This window comes from Gracilinanus agilis, chromosome 1 (genome assembly GCF_016433145.1).
Source record: "Gracilinanus agilis isolate LMUSP501 chromosome 1, AgileGrace, whole genome shotgun sequence".
In the NCBI taxonomy this organism is placed as follows: Eukaryota; Metazoa; Chordata; class Mammalia; order Didelphimorphia; family Didelphidae; genus Gracilinanus; species Gracilinanus agilis.
Window position 1 is genome coordinate 745,619,224 of NC_058130.1, and position 20,065 is coordinate 745,639,288.

Sequence of the window (20,065 nt, forward strand, 5' to 3'; positions counted from 1 at the left end):
ATATAGAGTGTCAGAACTGGGAGGAGTCTAAGAACCCAGGAATGTCAGAGTTAGAGGATGGGAGACAGATGGGAGACCCTGCAAACCAAAGCCATTATTTTTCCTTCAGAGAAACAAAAGGCCACAGAAGTGATCAGTTTGAGTGAATTAGTGATAGAGATAAGGACAGGGAAACTTTTGTTTCTTCTCTTTCCTACTAAAGAGACTAAGTTCAGTATTTTATTTAATTGATGATGGAAGAAATGGCTTTAGGCCTTGACAGTTCCCCAAATAGCAGCAAAAAAGAAAACTTGAGGAGCATTTCAAGATAAGGGAGGATATCTACCTGCCACTTGTTTAAGGAACTCTCCTCTGAGACTTGAGATGGTAATTCACAGGGAGCATTTCTCCATACTAGGTGGCACAGGTTGAATAGAGGCAGGAAGACCCGAGTTCAAAATTGACCATAGACACATACTAGCTGTGCCATCCTAGCCTTAGTTTCCTCATCTGTAAAATGAGCTGGAAAAGGTCACTCCAGTGCAGTCATGAAAAGTCAGATACAATTGAAAAATGGCTGAAAACGAGATTCCAAGAAAGCTGTGTGCAAAAATCCAGTTGTCCTCCTTGCTACTGGATAACATTTTATTTTTTTATTTTACTTGATAGGAACCCAAAGGGAGGGAGAGGAGAGAAATAAATACAGAGGAACAATAGAGAGAAGAATAAAGGACTGGGATGGGGAGCCTCTTGTTTTAACCCTTCGATGCTCTCCAGATGGCAGAAATAATCTCCAAGGCTTGTCTTCATTACTGAGCCCTGTTGGTACTTAACTCAAAGCTACCAAAAGGAGAAATGTTTATTTCTTTCAAAAGTCTTTCTACTGGAAAAGCCAAATCAACACAGCATGAACAATTAGTGGTGTTTAATTATCTACAGAAGATTAGACTTACAAGTTGATATATGGACCCAAAGATGGAACACAAATTCTCAGAGGGAAGAAAACCACTTTCTTATATAATATGTGGCCTGGGAGGCATTGCAGGTGGCTGAGATGTGGGGCTCACATTGTCAGGGTCCGAGGGGCTGAGGTTGTGGGCCTCACCTACCTTCTTGGTTTCCTGAAGTTCTGCTGCCTCTCCAGTTATTTATGCTGACTATCTGGGGGAGATAAACAAAACAACATGTGGGAAAGAGAGTGAGAGGAACCTAGCCTCTCTCACTTCTAATTTTCACTGTAGGTTGGGCAGGTGTCTCTGGTAATAGCTTTTACTCTTGGGAACAAGATTTGGCCCTTCCTCCTAAATAATAATAACTAATATTTATATAAAATTTATGATGTGCCAGGGATTGCACTAAGTGCTTTTCAATTAGTATTTCACTTGATCCTCATCATAACTCTGGTTCTGGGGGGTGGGGGGAGATGTTAATATTATACCTGTTTTACAGATCAGCAAATTGAGATGAAATGATTTACCCACAGTCACACAACTAGTGAACATTCAAAACTAAATTTTAACTCAGCGCTTCCTTACTCTAGGTCCAGAACTCTAACCACTGATTCACCTAGCTGCCTAAAGTATCTCCATAGAGTTTTTCCTATGGATATTGTTAGTGTCATGGTGATGATCACTTTTTCAATGGAAAATAATTAGCCTAGGGGAGAATAAAAAGAAAAAAAAGCTATGAGGAAAAGAAAGGCAACAGTGACTCTAGCATTGTGGATAGTGCTAGACTTGTGATGGGAAGATCAGAGTTCAAATTCCACAGTTGATCCTTACTAGCAGTAAGTCACTGCTAGTATCCTTACTAGCAGTAAATCACTGCTAGTATCCTTACTAGCAGTAAATCACTGCTAGTATCCTAACTAGCAGTAAGTCACTGAACAAGTCTATTAACCTCTATCACTCTCAGTTTCTCCATTTACAAAGTATTAGGCAATATGGCCTCTAAGTAAGGTCTCTCCCACCTTTGCCCTTCTGTGCGTCACTGTTTTAAGTCCTGCTCACACCATATCTTGAGTATTATGTCCAATTCTAGGCACCATGTGTCAATAAAGAGATTGAGAAGGTGGAGAATAGCCAGTAGAAGGAAGGTGAGGATGCCAGTGGAGCTTCAGACTGTGCCATATGAGAAGTGGATGGGAAAGCTAGGGGTACTTATCTTGGAGGGGCTTGGGAGTGAGTAGGTAATGTAATGACTGAGGTCTTTGTCAAAGACAGAAAGACTAGTCTTGTTCTGTTTAGTCTCAGAGGGTAGAACCAGGAGTAATAGACTTAAGCTGCAAAGAGGAAGATTTAAGCTGAGTATAAGGACCAGTTTCCTTGGGAGGTGGGGGATTCTCCTTAGTGCTTCCTTAGGTGTTTCCAACCTTGGGTGGTTGTTAAGTGTCTTCAAGCAGAGTGGGATGACGATTTGTTGGATATGTCGTAGAGGGATTTCCAGTCTTTGCACACTTCGGTGTACATGGCCACTGTGGTTTTCTTCCCAATATGAAAGTCAGATACACAAAAAAGCAATTTAATTTGTTGGGGATTTTTTTGTTTTTTAGAGAGAAGTATAAAACCATCTCATTGTCTCTTAAAATGAAGGCTAGGGAATATGCAATTCTCTTTAAGAAATATGATCCTATGACATAGAGCTAATAATATAAATATTTTATTTCTATCCCAAGGCAAATTAAAGGCAATTTTTGGCACAATGAAAGCAGTTAAGGACTCAAGTGCTGGAAGATCTAGGTTCTAGTGGAGGTTTTGAATTAGCTTTGTGACTTTCAGTAATAAACTGAACTGCTTTGGGCTTTCCTTCTCTCAACTGTAAAATGAGTGGACCAGACTAGCTTCATTCATTCATTTGAAAAAATCACCTACCTTGTGCAGGATACTATGCTGGGGTCTAGAAGAATAAGACAACCAAGATGACTCTTTGACCTCATGGAGATAGAAGTCTAATAAGGCAATGGGACCCTGACATGGAAACTATGCTGTTTTATACTAAAAGTACAGGAGGGAGCTGTAATATAAAATGTTGTGTGAAATTTGAGTGAAAGGAAAGGAGAGAAGAGAAGACTTTATTTATTTATTTGTTTGTTTGTTTCCAGTGTAAGAGGTGGTGCTTAAGCTGGTCTTTAAATAAAGGAAGAGTTAAGAATTTAGCAGGGTAGTGAAGTGAATGGAGTGGCAAACCTGGATTACTGAAGACTTCTTTCTGAATTCAGTTTGGCTTTTGACTTTAGCTGTGTGACCCTGGTTAAGTCACTTGAGCTGCAAATTAAATTGCTTTTTGTGTATGTGACTTTCTGAACTGGAAGAGACCACAGTAGGCATATAGACCAAATTATGCATAAACAATAACCCCCCTCTACAACATATACAAGTGGTCATTCCACTCTGCTTGAAGACCTTCAAGACAACTACCATCCAAGTTTCATTGCCTCAGTTTCTTCATTTATAAAAAAGAACTGGAGTAGGAAATAGAAAACTACCCCACATCTTTGCCTGAAAACCCCAAATGGAGTCACAAAAAGTTGGACATGACTGAATAACAACAACAAAGTTATTCAATACCTGAGAGAAGTAGAGGGCATTATAGGTAGAGGAATTAGAACAGTGATGGTGAGCCTTTTAGAGAGGGAGTCCCAGCTTCCCCCCCCCCCAGACCAAGTGCAGTGCATGCCCCCTCAGAGATTGAGTACCACCCCTACCCCACCCCACTCCTTATCTCAGACAGGGGAGGGAGGAAGAGCTCCCATTGGGCTGCTGGGCAGAGGGGTGGGTGATGTGAAAAAAAAAATGTCCTCAGACCAGCATGGAGAGGGGAAGGGAAATGGTCTGAGTGCTCTGTTACCCTCCAGCTTTGCCACCTGTGAGCCACTCACCTTACCCACTGTGTGCCCCCATTGGGCTGCTGGGCAGATGAGTGGATGATGTGAAAAAAATGTTCTCAGGCCAGCATGGAAAGGGGGAAGGGAGCAGCTCCACCCAAGTCCCTCTGCCTTTCTAGTAATGAACTGGGGGTGGGGGTAGGGGAAGGAGGCAGTGCTCATGCTCACAGAGAGTTCTCTGCATGTAGTCTTTGGTATCCATGCCATAGTTTTGCCATCACTGGATTAGAATACGCAAAGGCAAGAAAACATAAACATAAGGCATATACTGGGTGGGGCAGACAATAAATATAATATAGACTGGATTTCATATCTAGTATTTTAAAATAAAGAAACAGAGAGAGACAGAGAAAAATAGAATGAGAGAGTGGCAGGAAGAGAAAGAGAGAGGAGGGAGGGAAGGAAAGAGGGAGGGAGGGAGACAGACTGACAGACAGACAGAAATTAGGACATGAATAAAGTTAGGTAGATCTACAAATGGGTTTTCATTGAAACACATTCCAGCTTTTTTAGACATCACCCAAACCTTCAAAAACCACATAGATATTTTTTGACAAGAAACAGTTGCGAATTTGCAACAGTAGGCAGAAATCATGATGTTACCTTTTACCAAAGACCAAATGAAATTGTCATGATCTGGAAGTTTCCCATTCTTGTTTTAGGGATTTTCTTGCTGAGATAATCACTCTATTTAATTTTTGATGGCTTATAAAATGTGTCAGAGATCCCAGGTGTTTTCCCTATTTTTCATTGATTTTGAGATGAATAGCTCAAGGATTGCCACTTAGCACTGGAGAAGCTGAGCCTGAGAAATATTGAAATATAAAGATTACTCCTATTTATTTTATCTTGAAGATGAGAGTACTAGAGATTTATGAAGACACGAATGAGGGTAAAGATCTCCTATCTTCCAAAATTTAAATATACATGATAAGGTTAGAGAAGGTACAAATTAAGCTTTCTATGAGACCAGATTTCTTTATATATTTCACCTTGTCTCCAAAAAGACCATCCTAAACAGCCAGTGTAAAATGGCTTCAGTGAAGGAGGGAGGCAGAAATCCTAGGTTCCAGGAAGACACTACTACTTGTTCTCTTCCTACCAGTTGCTTCTAACATGTACCACACAAACATACACAAAAGACATACATTTTACTTTCAAAACTGTCCTGCTTGTCAATGTTTCCTTCTAAATATTCTTCTATTTTTTTTCTCTCCATTAAAAAAGCAATGTTTCAGTTGGCTCCCTTTTTTGGGGAGAGGCAATCATTAGTGCTAACATTATCTCCCCACTTCCATGAAAAACTGAGATAAAGGGGAAAAAAAACACAACGTGTAATAAACAAGCAGTCAACTCAAACGCATCCACCTAGTAGCCATGTTGAAAACCTGCATATCTTTTTGTATCTATCACCTTTCTGCTAGAGTTCTTAGTTCTTTTCTGTGGTTTTTGTATTATCACTCCATTTTACTGATGAAGAAACTGAGGGTCAGAGAGATTAAGTAATTTCACTAAATTTACTCATCTAATAAATCTGGGGACAGGATTAAAATACAAGTCTCCTGACTTCAAATACAAGGCTTTTCTACTTTTCCTCTTCTCCTTTTCTCTCCTCCCAAGTCCCTCCTCCAACACTAGAATGAAATAAACACCTTAGGTCTCAGGAGCTTAACTTAATAAAGGTAAGGAGGTAGTGACCTAGGCCCAGTCAATATCGTCTGGGAAATCGAGAGCCAGAACCCCAAATCAGTAACCCTGCCTTGCCCCTTTCCCTCCCCCAACAAGGATGGATAACTGAGGGCTGAGGTCCCAAGAGATGGTCCATGGCTTAAAAGAGTAGGGAGTGAGGGGAAAGATCCCAACCTGTTGGACCATTTGCTGGGAAGTGCAGGATGAGATTGACCCTAACCCTAGAACAAGGGGTTATCCACTTGGGTCTTCCACCACCTGCCTCAGTGATTGGCCCACCAGCCCCAAGAAGCGGGGGAGGTGAGAGGTGGAATTAGCCGTGCGGATTGGGGTTCACAGCTGTCACTCTGAAAGGGTGGGGCTTTTAAAAAGATATCACTGTTTTTAAAGGGGAAAAATCCATCTTTATGATGATTACAGTTCCAGATCCGATATTCGCCCGCTTGGAAGAGAGAGCCGGCTGAGAGAAGAAGGAGGAGGAAGAGGAGCAGGAGGAGGAGGCAGAGGCAGCTGGAGGAGGGCTCCCCTCCCTAGAAGCCAGCGGTGCCACCAGGGCTGCACATCTGTTCCGCATCAGGACTGGCCCCTCCCGCGTGCCTGGCTCCCAGCTTAGGAGCCACTTGTGCGCTCCACTACACGGGGCTAGGCTGGTACCCGGACTGAGCCAGCTCGAGTAGGAGCTCCAGCCAGAGCAGAGTCGGGGGAGAAGGAGGCCAGCCGGCCGCAAGGCTGGCCTGTGGGAGGGGAGGGGCGCTCCAGCCCCGGGCAAACTTTGGCTCCCAGTAGCAGCGGAGGTGGCGGCGGCGGCGGCAGCAGCAGCAGCAGTATCGGCGGCAGCAGCAGCAGCAGCAGCAGCGCACGCCCTGCTCTGAGCCGCGGCTAGGGGCGCGCCGGCATGTGGGCGCAGTGCCGGGCCGCCCCGGGCCGCCGCCGCCGCCGCCGCGTGCGCCCGGGGCCAGCTGAGCCCCGGCTCCCGGGCCCTCTGGCTACCCAGTCTCGCCGCCTTCAGGCGACCGCTAGCTAGTCACCTCCCAAGCCTCCTCCAAAAGGGACTGGGGGACACTTTGGGCCGGCCAGGCCCCATCCCCCGCCCCCTGCAAACCCTCGCGTACACCCTGGAGCTGGAGACTGGAGACGCGGCTCCCTCGCCATCCTTTTCCTTCTCCTGTTGCAAACTCTAGACTGACTGTTTTTCCCCCCAGGGGAGGAGAGAGTCCTCCCGTTCGGTTGACATCCCTGAGGGTGGGCTGGGTTGATTGAAGAGACTCCTAAACAGGGAACTGGGGCGTCCCTCGATCGCCTCGGGGCCATGGGGCCAGTGTGCTCCGGGGAAGGCTCTGGGCTCCAAAGGCGCCCTTGCCTTTAGCAGCCTCGCCTCCTGCCTGCCTGCTCTCTCCTCGCTTTCTGGTCTGTTTGGGGATGCTGATGTACCCCGCAGTTAGTCTCTCAGCCTAGACCGCACAGGGGAGGAGACTTGCCCGCCTGTCAGCCCGTTCCAAGATGTGCCCGTCAGAGATGGGGACGCTGTGGCAGCATTGGTCACCTGTGCTCTTCAGCCTGGCTGCTCTGTTTTCCAAAGGTGAGAAGATGAGCCTGGCTGGGCCCGCGCCCTCCAGGAGCCTGGGCTAACTTTCCTCCAAAAGTGTGTGTGTAAGGGGAAAGGGGTGGGGGGCGCCGGGTTGGGTTGAGGTTGTCTTCCCTTTCCCACTATTCCCATCCAGAATGTGTGAGACTGAAAGGGAAAGAAGTGTGTGTGTGTGTGTGTGTGTGTGTGTGTGTGTGTGTGTGTGTGTGTGTGTCCGTCTGTCTGTGTGTGTGTTGGGGACAGAGGGAGGGGGGACCGTTTGTTAAAGGCAGAAACGTGTTTGGAATAAGGAGAGAGGACGTGGAGATCAGTAGAAATTGGAAAACACACGCTTGGTTCTCCGTATCATTTCAGGAGAGAAGTGGGTTGGGGGTGGGGGAAGGTCTGAGGAAGACACCAGGGAGGAGAGCTTTACAATGCTTCCTAAGGTATTCTTACAGTTGGGACTTTCACTGCCTTCCCTGGGCCACCACGAGATAATTTAAGAGCCCTCTCTGCAGGTTAATGTTTCTTATTACATCGTGGGATGTTACCGGTCTGCTATAAATGTGAGTTAGTGAAAAAACACCATCGAAAGCCCCTGAGAAATGGCCCTCGCTGATTTTATTTGGAGAGGTGTGTGTGTGTGTGTGTGTGTGTGTGTGTGTGTGTCGCGCTTGGTCTTTCTGTTTGTATCTCTGTCACCAAATGAGCCCCCCATGTTGAAGGATGAGTTTGAGATGCTGTAACTTCTAGCTTAGGAGATCTCATCAGGGGCCCTCGCAGTGAACAGTGAGTAGATTCAGGGATTCCCTGCTTTTTCTCTGCCCATCTTGTCTTACCCTGAATAAAGCAGGCTGCTTTTTTTTTTTCTAGGAAAGAACGATATTTGCTTCCTGTATTATGTTCAGGGAGGATAAATGGCCTATTGATCATTGACCAGAAGCTGCGATTTCTGTGTCTTCTTTCCAAGTACCTCTTCCCCCTGAGGGAATATCTCGAGGGAGGGTGAGAAGACAGCATTCATAGCAGTCTTAACTGAGTGGTGGAATCCTTGGGCAAGATCGGTCGGTTAAGGATTGCACGCTGAGATTTCCCTTAGCAACTTCAAAGCCCATTACCCTACAACGGGAAATTTTCGTTACACTAATTGTCTATTAGCTGGGTAGCGGAGAGGCAGGGATGTTGCTTATTTGGAGTCTGTTCAGATTGTGGCTGCTTCCTCGATAGCTTTTCATGCCCTGCTGTGCTTCAGGGAGGGGGAATCTTTGGAGTTGTCTCAGGAGGACAGCTGTGATGCACCTCCGGCGTTATTGGGAGTTCAAACAATCCGAAAGCCCAGCTCTTTGAGTTCCTTTCTGTCATGAGCCACCTTCTATGGCAGAGATGGGGGAGTCCGACACAGGCAGTCTGGGAGATCTGGGAGGACAGGTGGCCAGGGAAGCCAGCTCAGCCCTCAGCAGAGGGAAATTTCTAGAGAGCTTTAAGGTAAACAAAGCAATTTACTTCCAACAGCCCTGGGAGGTTAGTGTAATGGATATTAACAGAAGTGAAGGAAGGGGCTGGGCGGCCACTTATGTGGAGAACTGCTTCCCCTGATGTAGCTAACAATTCATCTAAGGGTTGTGATGAGTCTATAAGGGGAACCAGGCCAGTCTAGTTCCATGCCTAGGGTCTGCGCAGCATCTTCTGCCTGCTGCCATCCCCTGTGGAAGAGATTCCAAGGACTGGTACAGCACAATTGCAGATTTAGAACTCTTAATTCAATGCCCTTTGTTAGTCAACCAACAAACTCACTAAAAGTGCCTGCTGTGTCCTGAGCACAGGACTAGGCACAGGGGAAGTGTGGGTGTGTCTGGGGGTTGGGGGTTGGTTTAAAGATCCCCTGGCCCTGGGTTTTGATTGGTGAGCATTCACTTTATCTTCCCAATATCAGACCTATCATCACCTCTTCTTGCCCACCAGCTTGCCTTGACACTCTGGATGCATCACATCCCACCCCCTTCCCCATCATCTTCCAGCTCTAGCTCTGAGAATAGTTCTTACATCAGTACTGCCGTTCCTGGAAAGGACAGCTCAGGGTTTTGCTCTATGCCTCTAATGACCAACCCTTCTGACTTCCTCTGCCAAAATATTCTCTAATTACAATATGATCTTCTTTAGGACTGGGATCATCCTGCTTGCTTGTATTTACACCCCCAATACTTGGTAGAGTGCTTTTCAGGTAGTCAGTTTTTAAAAATTCATTCAACAACCTCTACCCTCAAGAGACTTATTTCTGTTACTCTCTAGTTAAAGAAACCGAGGTCCAAGGGAGCTCATTTTACACCCAGGAAGCAATCGTAGATAGGGATTTATCCTCCAGGTCCTCTGACTCCAAATTCAGTTTTTTTCCCCCCTTCTATGCCACAATATTTCCCTTGGTAGGTAAATCCCAAGTTTTTTTTTTTTTTTTAACCCTTAACTTTCTGTGTATTGGCTCCTAGGTGGAAGAGTGGTAAGGGTGGGCAATGGGGATTAAGGGACTTGCCCAGAGTCATACAGCTGGGAAGTGTCTGAGGCCAGATTTGAATCTAGGACCTCCCATCTCTAGGCCTGACTCTCCATCCACTGAGCTACCTAGCTGCCCCCCAAGTTGTTGCTTAAGGCTCATATAGGTTAGGTGAGTTGCTCAGGGTCTACAATTACTATTATCCTCCATTTTAGAGATTAAGTGATTAAAGTGTTATGATTACATAACCAGTAGGTAGCTCGAACCCGGGTCTCCTGAGTCCAAATTCAGTACTCAGTCCACTCTACACTGGATTATTTTCACAGGGCATAATTCTCTGTTGTTTCTTGTTTATATTTATTCATTTATTTTTAAACCCTTACCTTCTGTCTTAGAATCAATACTGTGTATTGGTTCTAAGGCAGAAGAGTGAGTGGTAAGGGCTAGGCAATGGGGGTCAAGTGACTTGCCCAGGGTCACACAGCTAGGAAGTGTCTGAGGCCAGATCTGAACCCAGGACCTCCCATCTCTGGGTCTGGCTCTAATGCCACTGAGCCGCCCAGCTGCCCCCTTGTTTTTTGTTTATTAATATCAGTAGCCAGAGGAAGCTTGGTAGCACAGTGGATAGAGTGCCAGGCCTAGAGTCAGAAGGACCTGGATTCAAGTCTGGCCTCAGACATTTCCTAGCTGTGTCATTCCAGACAAATCACTTAGCCTTAATTACCTAGACCTCACTTCTTTTCTGTCTTATAATTGACACTAAGAGAGAAAGTAAGAGCTTTAAAATTGTTTTTATGTGTAATTGAGGAAAAATAGAATTAATACTAAGACAGAAGGTAAAGGTTTCAAAAAATAATAGTAGCCTTCTCCATTACATGATCACAATCCCAAGGCTTAATTTTGAAAAAGTCTGAATGTCTAATCAGAAGAGACACAATTAGTATGTTCTTCTACTCTGACATCTGCAGAGATCTGCTTTTATAACAACTGAAAGGAGTTCAGTTTGGAGTATCCTCCAAAAACTTTCTGACTCCATCAAGTGGAAATACTTTGTGGTTGAGTCATTCAGCTTCGTCTGACTCTTTGTGACCTCTTTTGGGGTTTTCTAGGCAAAAGTAGCGGAATGATTTGCCATTTCCCTCTCCAGTTCATCTGAAATATGAAGAAACTGAGGCAAACAGGGTGAAGTGACTTGTCCAGAGTGACACAACTAGGAAGTGTCTGAGGCTGATATTTGAACACAAGAAGATGAGTCTTCCTGACTCCAGGCCCAGATCTCTAAGTATTTTGACACCTAGCTGCACAGACTACTACTATATACCAGACATTATGCTATCATCTATGTAAGTAGCCATTCCACTTTGGAACAGCTCTGCCTGTTAGGAAATTCTTCCTGATATTAAGCCTAAATTGGTCTTTTGGTAGCTTCTGTCTTTAGCCATGGTTCTGCCATCTGGGGTGAAGCAGAACAAAAAAAAATATTCCTTCTTCAATAAAAGCTCTTCTGGCTATAAAAACGTACATACCCTTGGATCCAGCAGTGCCAAGTCTCTATGAAAAACCAAAAGGAAAAAGATGTACAAATATTCATAGCAGCTCTTTTTTAAAATTATTTTTTATTTTTTAAAAAATTTTATTTAATTGATTAAGTACATTTTTCTATGGTTCCATGATTCATGTTCTTTTCCTCTCCTCCTCCCACCTCCCTCCTGTAGCCAATGAGCAATTCCGCTGGGTTTTACATGTGTCATTGATCAAGAGCTATTTCTATATTATTGATAGTTGTACTAGGGTGATATAGCAGCTCTTTTTGTGGTGGCAAAGAATTGCAAAGTGAGGGAGGACCCATCAGTTGGGCAATGAGTGAGTAAGTTATGGTATATGATTATAATGAAGTACTTTTGTGTTGTAAAAAAAATGATAAGCAAGATGATTTCAGAAAAAACCGAAAAGACTTAACAGGAACTGATGCAGAGTAAAATAAACAGAACCAAGAGAATACTGTGCACAGGAACAGCAATATTGTATGATGAACAACTGAGTAAAGCTTCTCAGCAATTCATTGATCAAAGGCAATTCCAAATAGATGATAAAAAAAATGTCATCTGCCTCCAGAGAAAGAACTGATGTATTGTGAATCCAGACCAAGGCATAATATATTTCACTTCATTTTTTGTTTGAGTTTTCATCCAAAAAACAAAAAGATTAATATGAAAAAAATGTTTTACATGATTGCACATGTAAAAATCTATGTCAGATTGCTTATATCTTGTGGGTTAGGGAGGAAAGGGAGAGAGAGAATTTGGGACTCAAACTTTTTTTAAAATGTTAAAAATTGTTTTTGCCGAGCAGCTAGGTAGCAAAAAGCATAGAATATCAGGTCTAGTGTCAGCAGGTCCTGCGTTCAAATGTGATCTCACATACCTCACACACCCTGGGGCAAGTCGCTTAATCCCAGTTGCTTAGCTCTTACTTTTCTTCTGTCTTAGACTTGATTCTAAGACAGAAGATAAAAGTTTTGAAAAATTGTTTTTACATGTAATTGGGGGAACATAAAATATTGTCAAATTAAAAAAATGTTTTCAGAATCTTGAAGAGAACAAATGAGCCTCCTCCATTACCTTTCCTTTTTCCTGATTTCAGGTAAAGCAAATGTGAACTTTCATAGTTATTAGGATACATGTAAGATTGGAAACTGGGACCATGGCTTATTCTGACCACATGGGTATCTTTTCAAAGGTGCTGGAGAGCTGATCTGCTTCTAAGAGATACTTATATACACTGATAGAAATACTTAAGATCTGTGTAATGATCCAAGTTCATATTGTTGAGGCTAAGAATCTTCCTAGAAGGTGACTATCTTTAAAACACTCAAGCTGTTTGAGCCTCAGTTTCTTCCTCTGGAACATGGGAATGTTATTAACTGCACTAACTTTCTCATATAGAGAAGGAAACTGAAACCCACGGGAAGTAGAATGACTTTCAAGATCATCTACATATTCCCCAGAAGACCTAATAAAGAGCTTGGCACATGTTAGGTTCTTAATAAACTGTCGCATATTTGTTATGTTGCATTTTCCTGTTGTTCAGTTGCTTTTAGTTGTGTCTGACTCTTCACGACCCCATCAGGGGTTTTCTCCATGGAGATACTGGAGTGGTTTTCCATTTCCTCTTCCAACTCATTTTACAGATAAGGAAACCGAGGTAAACATGGTGACATGACCAACAGAGGCCATTTAATCCATCCCATGTCTAAACAAAATCCTCTCTTTAGCATCCTCTATAAGAGATTATAGAGTCTCTGTTAGAAGACTTTCAGTGAAGAAACTTTCTCCCTCAAAGAATTAATTTTGAGGTTGGAAGGGACCTCAGCAGATATCTGATATAGCCCATAGGCACAAAAGGAATCCTCATCATAATGTATTTTATGAATTATGTCTAAGAAGGGCAAAGATGCCACTTCTAATGGAAGCCTATTCCACTCTTGGTTTATTTTTATCATTAGGAATGATTTTCTGACACCCTGGTAGCTAGATGGCACAAGAGATAGAGCTTTAGGACTGGAATCAGGAAGACCTGAGTTCAAATTTGGGCTTATACACTTACTACCTGGGTGACTCTGGGAAATTCACTTAACTTGTTTGCCTCAGTTTACACATCTGTAAAATGGGCTGGAGAAGGAGATTGCAAACCACTCTAGTGCCTTTGCTAAGAAAAACTCAGCTGGGGTCCCAAAGACTGAACAATTAACAACCTGATGTCAAGCCTGGAATGGTCTCATTGTAAGTTACAAACTTCCTTCCTACTTCTGACCTGAGCTGAGCAGAAGAAGTCAAATCCCTCTCCCACAGGACACTGTTTTAGATACTTCATGAGCTCCATCATATCCCCCTCTGAGTCTTCTCTTCTTCAGCCTAAACATGCCTGGTTCCTTCAAGTGATTCTCACATCACATGAACTCTCACCTCCTTTGGGCATTCTCAATAAATGTAGATTATTACCTTCCTATTCTTTTTTTAAATAGAGCCCCAAATCACATATGTTTCTGTGGATGCCTTGTGAGTCAACGTTCTTGATTCACATAGAGTTTGCCATCCACTTAAAACCTTCAGCTCTTTATGCAGAACAAATGCTGTGTATCCACAACTCCCAATGTTATACTTGGGAAGTAGAGTTCTTGTGCTCAAGTAGTGCTCAATTTGTATGTTGATTCCTATTGAGTCTCATTTGAATAGATTCATCTTATAAAACTTTGTGGTGTAGTAGAGAGAGGGAGAATTGGCCTTGGAACTACAGAAACCTGAGTTCGAGTGCCACTTCTCACAAATAATGACTGTGCCATCATGAGCAAGTCATATGACCTCTCATTGTTCCAGAAAATTCCACAAGATTATAAGATGCAGAGAAAGTGTCAACCTGAATTGGGAAAGAGAACTTTCTCATCTCAGAGTCCCCTTTGTTTTTTTTAAACAGTTTTTTATTCTCTCTCTATCTATGTATAAACCCTCACCTTTCATCTCAGAATCAATACTGTGTATTGACTCCAAGGCAAAAGAGTGGTAAAGGCTAGGCAATGGGGGTGAAGTGACTTACCTAGGGTCACACAGTTAGGAAGTGTCTGAGGCCAGATTTAAACCCAGAATCTCCCATCTCTAGAATTGGCTCTCAATCTGCAGATGCCCTCTTGTTTGCCAATTTGTATGGCTCAATAGCATTCCATTGCAATTATATATCACAACTTGTTCAGCCAACTGATAGACTTCCCCATAGTTTCCAATTATTTGCCACCACAAAAGAGCTACTATAAAGATTTGTGTACAAATAAGTCCTTTGCCTTTTCTTTGGTCTCTTTGGAATACAGATCTAGTAGTGGTATTGTCGGATCAAAGAGTATACACAGTTTTCTGGTACCTTGCTCTTCAGAATAGTTGTTGTTGAGCCATTTCAGTCATGTCCAACTCTTTGTGACTCCATTTGGTTTTTTGGGGGCAAAGCTATTGGAGTGTATTTATTTTCCTCGCTCACTTTACAGATGAAGAAACTGAGACAGAGTTAAGTGACTTGCCCAGGGTCACACAGCTAGGAAGTGTCTGAGGCCAAACTTGAACTCTGTGCCATCTGACTGTCCAGTGTGAGACCAAGGGTGAGAGTCAAATGGAATATTACAGGATCACTCTTGGGCTAGATCAGTGATGGTGAACCTTTTAGAGACCAGGTGCCGAAACTGCAACCCTCATGCCACATGTGAGCTCCTGCCTTACTCCAGACAGGGGAGGGAAGAAGCACTTCCATTGGATTGCTGGGTAGAGGGGCAGGTCATATGAACTATCCTCAGATACACGTAGAAAGGGCTCCAGCATGCTCTGGTAGGCATGCCATAGGTTTGCCAACACAAGACTAGATCATCTTTGAGAATCCCTTTTGCCTCCACATCTGTGATGCTATGAATCATTTTGTTCCTCTAGCAGCTGGATGGAATTATAGCTGGCATATCTTAACCTTTGCAAGGTACTTTTTACATATTTTCTCATCTGATCTTCACAAACAACCATATGAGCTAGCTGTGATTTTTATACCTAATTTACAGATGAGAAAATTGAGTCCAGAGTGGTAAAATTATTTACCCAAGACAACCCAAGAATAATGTGTCAGAAGAAGGATTTGAGCACAGATCCTCTAACTTAATGTTCATTCTATTCCACTCTACCCTATTGCCTTATTTTCTGTTGTAAACACGCACACTTCAGCAGAACCGTTGAGTTTTGGGGAATGAAACATAAGAGGTGTTTTAGCCAAAGATATTCTAGAATTAGTTTCTGATTTCTGATAAAGTGCATCGGGCATAGATCTAATGCTAAAAGAGACATTTAGAATCCACCTAATACTACCCCCTTATTTTATATATTTGGAAACCAAGAACCAATGAGTTAAAGCGAATTGGCCAGGAACACGTAGCTAGGGAATGCCAGAAGTAGAACCCATGTCTTCTGATGCCAAAGCCTGGAATCTTTCCAATGAAGCATATTCCTTCCAGACTATGAGTATTCTTCTTTGTAGAACTACTCTCTCAGATCTAGCCTCATGCCCACTGAAGATTTCGCCAATGCCCCTGCCTGTATTTCAAAGAGGAATACCATCAAGGGATCAGGCTGACCTCCTTGGTGCAATTCCATGTTTTTAAATGTTTTAAAATTCAGGAGCTGGAAATTGTAGTAATCATGCCCACCTTCTTCTCCCATCTGTTCATCCTTCCCTCCCACCTCTCACATTTCTTTTTAGGGGCATAATTATCCTGCAAAGGATTGTGGCCTCACTCTCATGATTTTCAGATCTTTGAACCTTTCTCTGGGCATGACCTCCTGTCAGGTTGCCAGCAATGACAGGTATTTCACTTAAGGGGATTGCCCAGTAATTGTTCAGGACCCAATGCAGAGAACAGTTATTCTAACCTGCAGATGGACCTGATTGAGTTCTTCCTGGCCCTGCCAGTTTCATTAACTAGTGGAGTGGGAGAGAGGAATATTTCAAAAACAAATAAAGCAAAAGACCAGGGATTAAAGTGCAAACACTATTTCTTCTAGGTGTCTCTTCTTGACTGTGTTTCAAGATGCTTATTTATTTTCTATCGGGCTGGTGTTGTAATCAGGGACCTGGTTTGGAATCCTAGACCTTAGCTGCCTTCTTACCATTGGACAAGTCACTCACTTACCCTGGTCTCGCTTCTATCTTCCTTGTGACCTTTTAGCTCTAAATCTATGGTCTATGATGGCTTTTTCAGAGAATCACATAGACTGAAAAGAACCTTAGAGACTCTATGGTCAAACTCTTATTACAGAAAGGGAAACTGAGGCTGTGAGAAACTAAATGAGAAAATATCCCATCCTACATAAGAAAGCTGGATTCAGAATTAGACTTAGACCTTTACTAGCTGTTTGACTCTGGACAAATTACTTGATTCTCTTAAATCCAGTTTCCTAATGTGTAAAATAAAGAGGTTGGACTGGATGTTCTCTAAGAATTCCTTCTGGCTCTAAATATCTGTTGCTATTAATGTTTTTTCTTTCCTCAGAAGCAGCTAGGTGGAATAATAGCTAGCATTTAGATTTGCTTCGTGGTTTACAAAGCACTTTACATATGATATCTCATTTGATACTCATAACAACACTATGAAGGAGGTGCTATTATCCCTGTTTTGCAGATAAGGATGAGGTACACAGGTTAAATGACTAGTCTAGGGTCACGCAGTAAATATCTGAGACTAAATTTGTATCAGCATCTCCTAACTCTAGGTCCAGCACTCTTCCTTGTGTCATAATATACAGCTAATGATAACAAATAGCATTGATATATTTATAGAAAATCTTAAGGTTTGCAAAGTACTTTACACATGTTATTACACACATTTGATCCTCTAAACCAGAGATGTCAAATGGGCCAGGGCAGCGAGGTAGCCCAGTGAATAGAACACCAGTATTGAAGTTGGAAAGATTTGAATTCAAATCTGACCTCAGACACTTCCTAGCTATGGGACCCTGATCAAGTCACTTAACCCATATTGCCTAGCCCTTACTGCTCTTCCGCCTTGGAACCAGTACATAATATTGATTCTAAGTTGGAAGGTAAGGTTTTTTTTTTTTTTTTTTAAGTTTTATACTAAGGCAGAGAGTAAGGGTTTTATTTTTTTAAAGAATACATGGACTCACCCCATAGCATTCCCTGGTGTAAAAAATGGATTAAAATTGAGATATATTAACGAGATAAAAACAAATACTATTAAACTTAGATAATGCTAACTTGTGATTTTCTAAGACAATATGCAGCCTGCAGGGGTCTTTGCATATGGTTTAGTGGCTTCCCTTTCTAATTTGGTTTGATATCACTGCTCTGAATAACTCCGTGAGGTAGATGCTATTATAATATCCATTTTACAGGAGAGGAAATTGAGACTGAGAGATCAAGTGACTTGAATGGATCAGGCAAAATTCAAACTTAGTCCTTCCTGACTTCAAATCCAATACTTGTTTGACCACAGGGAACCTCTAGTCTTTGTTCTGTTAGCTCAACTATACTCACACACTTTGTGTATAGAGCACTGGGCCTGGATTCAAGAAGAATTGGGTTCAAATCTTGTCTCAGAAACTTTCTCACTGTGTGACCCTGTGCAAGTCACTTGACCTCTGGATCCATTGGAGAAGGAAATAGCAAACCACTCCAGTATCCTTGCCAAGAAAACCCCATGGCTTGCAATGGCTAATGGAAGTCATGAAGTCAGATAGGACTGAATTACTAAGCAAGAACACAATTGATTGGAGTAATTTAAAAATGGAATGATGTTTGAATCGGAGAGGAGTGGGAGTAGTGGTGGGTGGTTCCTCTTCACCTCTTCACTTTAACCAAAGGCCAGATACCTGTGCCCTTCCTAGGTTGATTATACAGGGAATACAAGCCAAGTTTGAATCCGGTGGCCACTGACATCCTTTCCAGTGTTGAAGTTCTGTCATTATGGGATTCAGCATCTAGAGAGAGTCCTAGATTTCCCTGAGTTGACAGCATCTTTCCAGTTTATCTGATAACCTTTTGCTAATTTAGAAATAAAGTATCTCTGCAAGAGGGTATCATCTCTCACTCTGCAAGATTGTTCTCTCACAGACTTGATCATGTAAAAGAATGAAACCGAAGCCTGGAAGCCTGTCTGGTGACTCATTCCCTTGCCTTCCTGAAGGTAGAAGGAAACATCTGACCAAGCCAGCTCATATGTATATATGTGTGTGTGTGTGTGTGTGTGTGTGTGTGTGTGTGTGTGTGTGTGTGTGTGTGTGTGTGTGTTTGTACGTATGACCCTTATTTTCTATCCTAGGAACAGCCCTAAGACAGAAGAGCTAGACAAATAGAGTTAAGTGACTTGCTCAGAGTCTAGGAAGTATCTGAGGCCAGATTTGAAAACTGGTCTTCCCCACTCCAGTCCTGGCACTCTATCCACTGTGCCACCTAGCTGCCCACCTTATGGTTTTAGTAATTATTTTGTATATAGTTATATATGTATATGTCATGTCCTTTTATAGAATGTCAGTTCTTTGAGGGTAGACACTGTTTCATTAACTTCTCCCTGTTACCTAGTCCAGAATGTGTAATACTAACACTTAATGTTTGTTGATTGACAATAGTAATACTTTACATTTGTAGAGGGCTTTATAGTTTAGAAAGTGTTTGTACATCATTCATTCATTCATTCATTCATTCATTCATTCATTCATTCAAGTAGGTATTTGGCAGCTAGATCTGGAGTCACAAAGGAAGCCTGAGTTCAACGCTATCCTTAGACATTTATGAGTTGTGTGATCCTGGTCAAGTCACTTTACCTTTGCCTACCTCAGTTTTCTCATCTATAAAATGGAGATAATAATAGCACCTCCTTTCTAGGTTTGCTGTGAGGATCTACTGAGATATTTTTGAAGAGCTTTGCAATCCTTAAGGTGCTATATGAATGCTAGTTGTTATTATTATTATTAGACACTTATGTATGTGCTAATTGTTGGGAGTGGGACTGACAACAAATTCAACACAGTTATTGAGTACATCCTATGTTTAAAGCCCTGTGACAGAGGGCAGCTGGGTGGCTCAGTGGATTGAGAGTCAGGCCAAGAGGTTTAAAATAGGGCCTCAAACACTTCCTAGCTGTGTGATCCTGGGCAAGTCACTTAACCCCCATCATGTAGTCCTTACTGCTCTTCTGCCTTGGAACCAATACACAGTATTGATTCTAAGATGGAAGATAAGGACTTAAAAAAATGAAGCCCCTTGACACACAAAGAGATATAATAACTACCCCCAAACCCAGACACATACAAAAAGTCCTTATCTTTTAATATCTTCCATTCTACTAGAGGGACACAATATAGATATAAGTCAAAACAAGATAACTTAAGAAGAGAAAAAGACCTGATGACTGGGGCAAAGGAGGGGCTAGCTAGGAGAGCTTTCCTGGTCCAGGGAAAACCTATACACTGCATCAATTAAAGTTAGAAATACTGGGTGGGAAAGAAAGGGAAGATGAGATGGAAGGAGCATTATAGGAATGGGAAGAGGAGGAAAGATGAGAAAGAAGGGCCATTCTAAGAATGGGGAGAATCTCTTGTGAAGGCTCATATGGGTTGAGGGCCTAATATTGAAATCAAGGAGGTAGCAGATCAATTTGATAGACACCCAGAGTATGTGTAGAGGAACAGTGTACAGGATATACTTGGAAAAGTATATGGGAGTCAGATCATTGCTTTAAATGCCAGGCTGATAAGTTGGTATCTAAATCCTATAGACAAGAGAGAATCTGAGCAGCTTTGAGAAGTAAGGCAGCCCTTTTCCTTTGGAAGGTTATTTGGAAGCTGTGTAGAGGACAGATTGGATAAGGGAGAGCCAGGAAGTTGGACTATTGGCTCAGAGTCTATTAAAATAATTTAGGTGA

General features: G+C 42.6%; 1 protein-coding gene across 1 annotated transcript in view; it reads left to right on the forward strand.

Moving 5' to 3' along the window:
- Positions 1 to 7,051: 7,051 nt before the first annotated feature.
- Positions 7,052 to 20,065, forward strand: part of LOC123232317 (transmembrane protein 132D-like) — a 1,040,749-nt gene continuing 1,027,735 nt past the window's right edge. The window contains exon 1 of the mRNA XM_044658730.1: positions 7,052 to 7,130. Coding sequence (XP_044514665.1) covers positions 7,052 to 7,130 — 79 coding nt within the window. The remainder of the gene's footprint in view (positions 7,131 to 20,065) is intronic.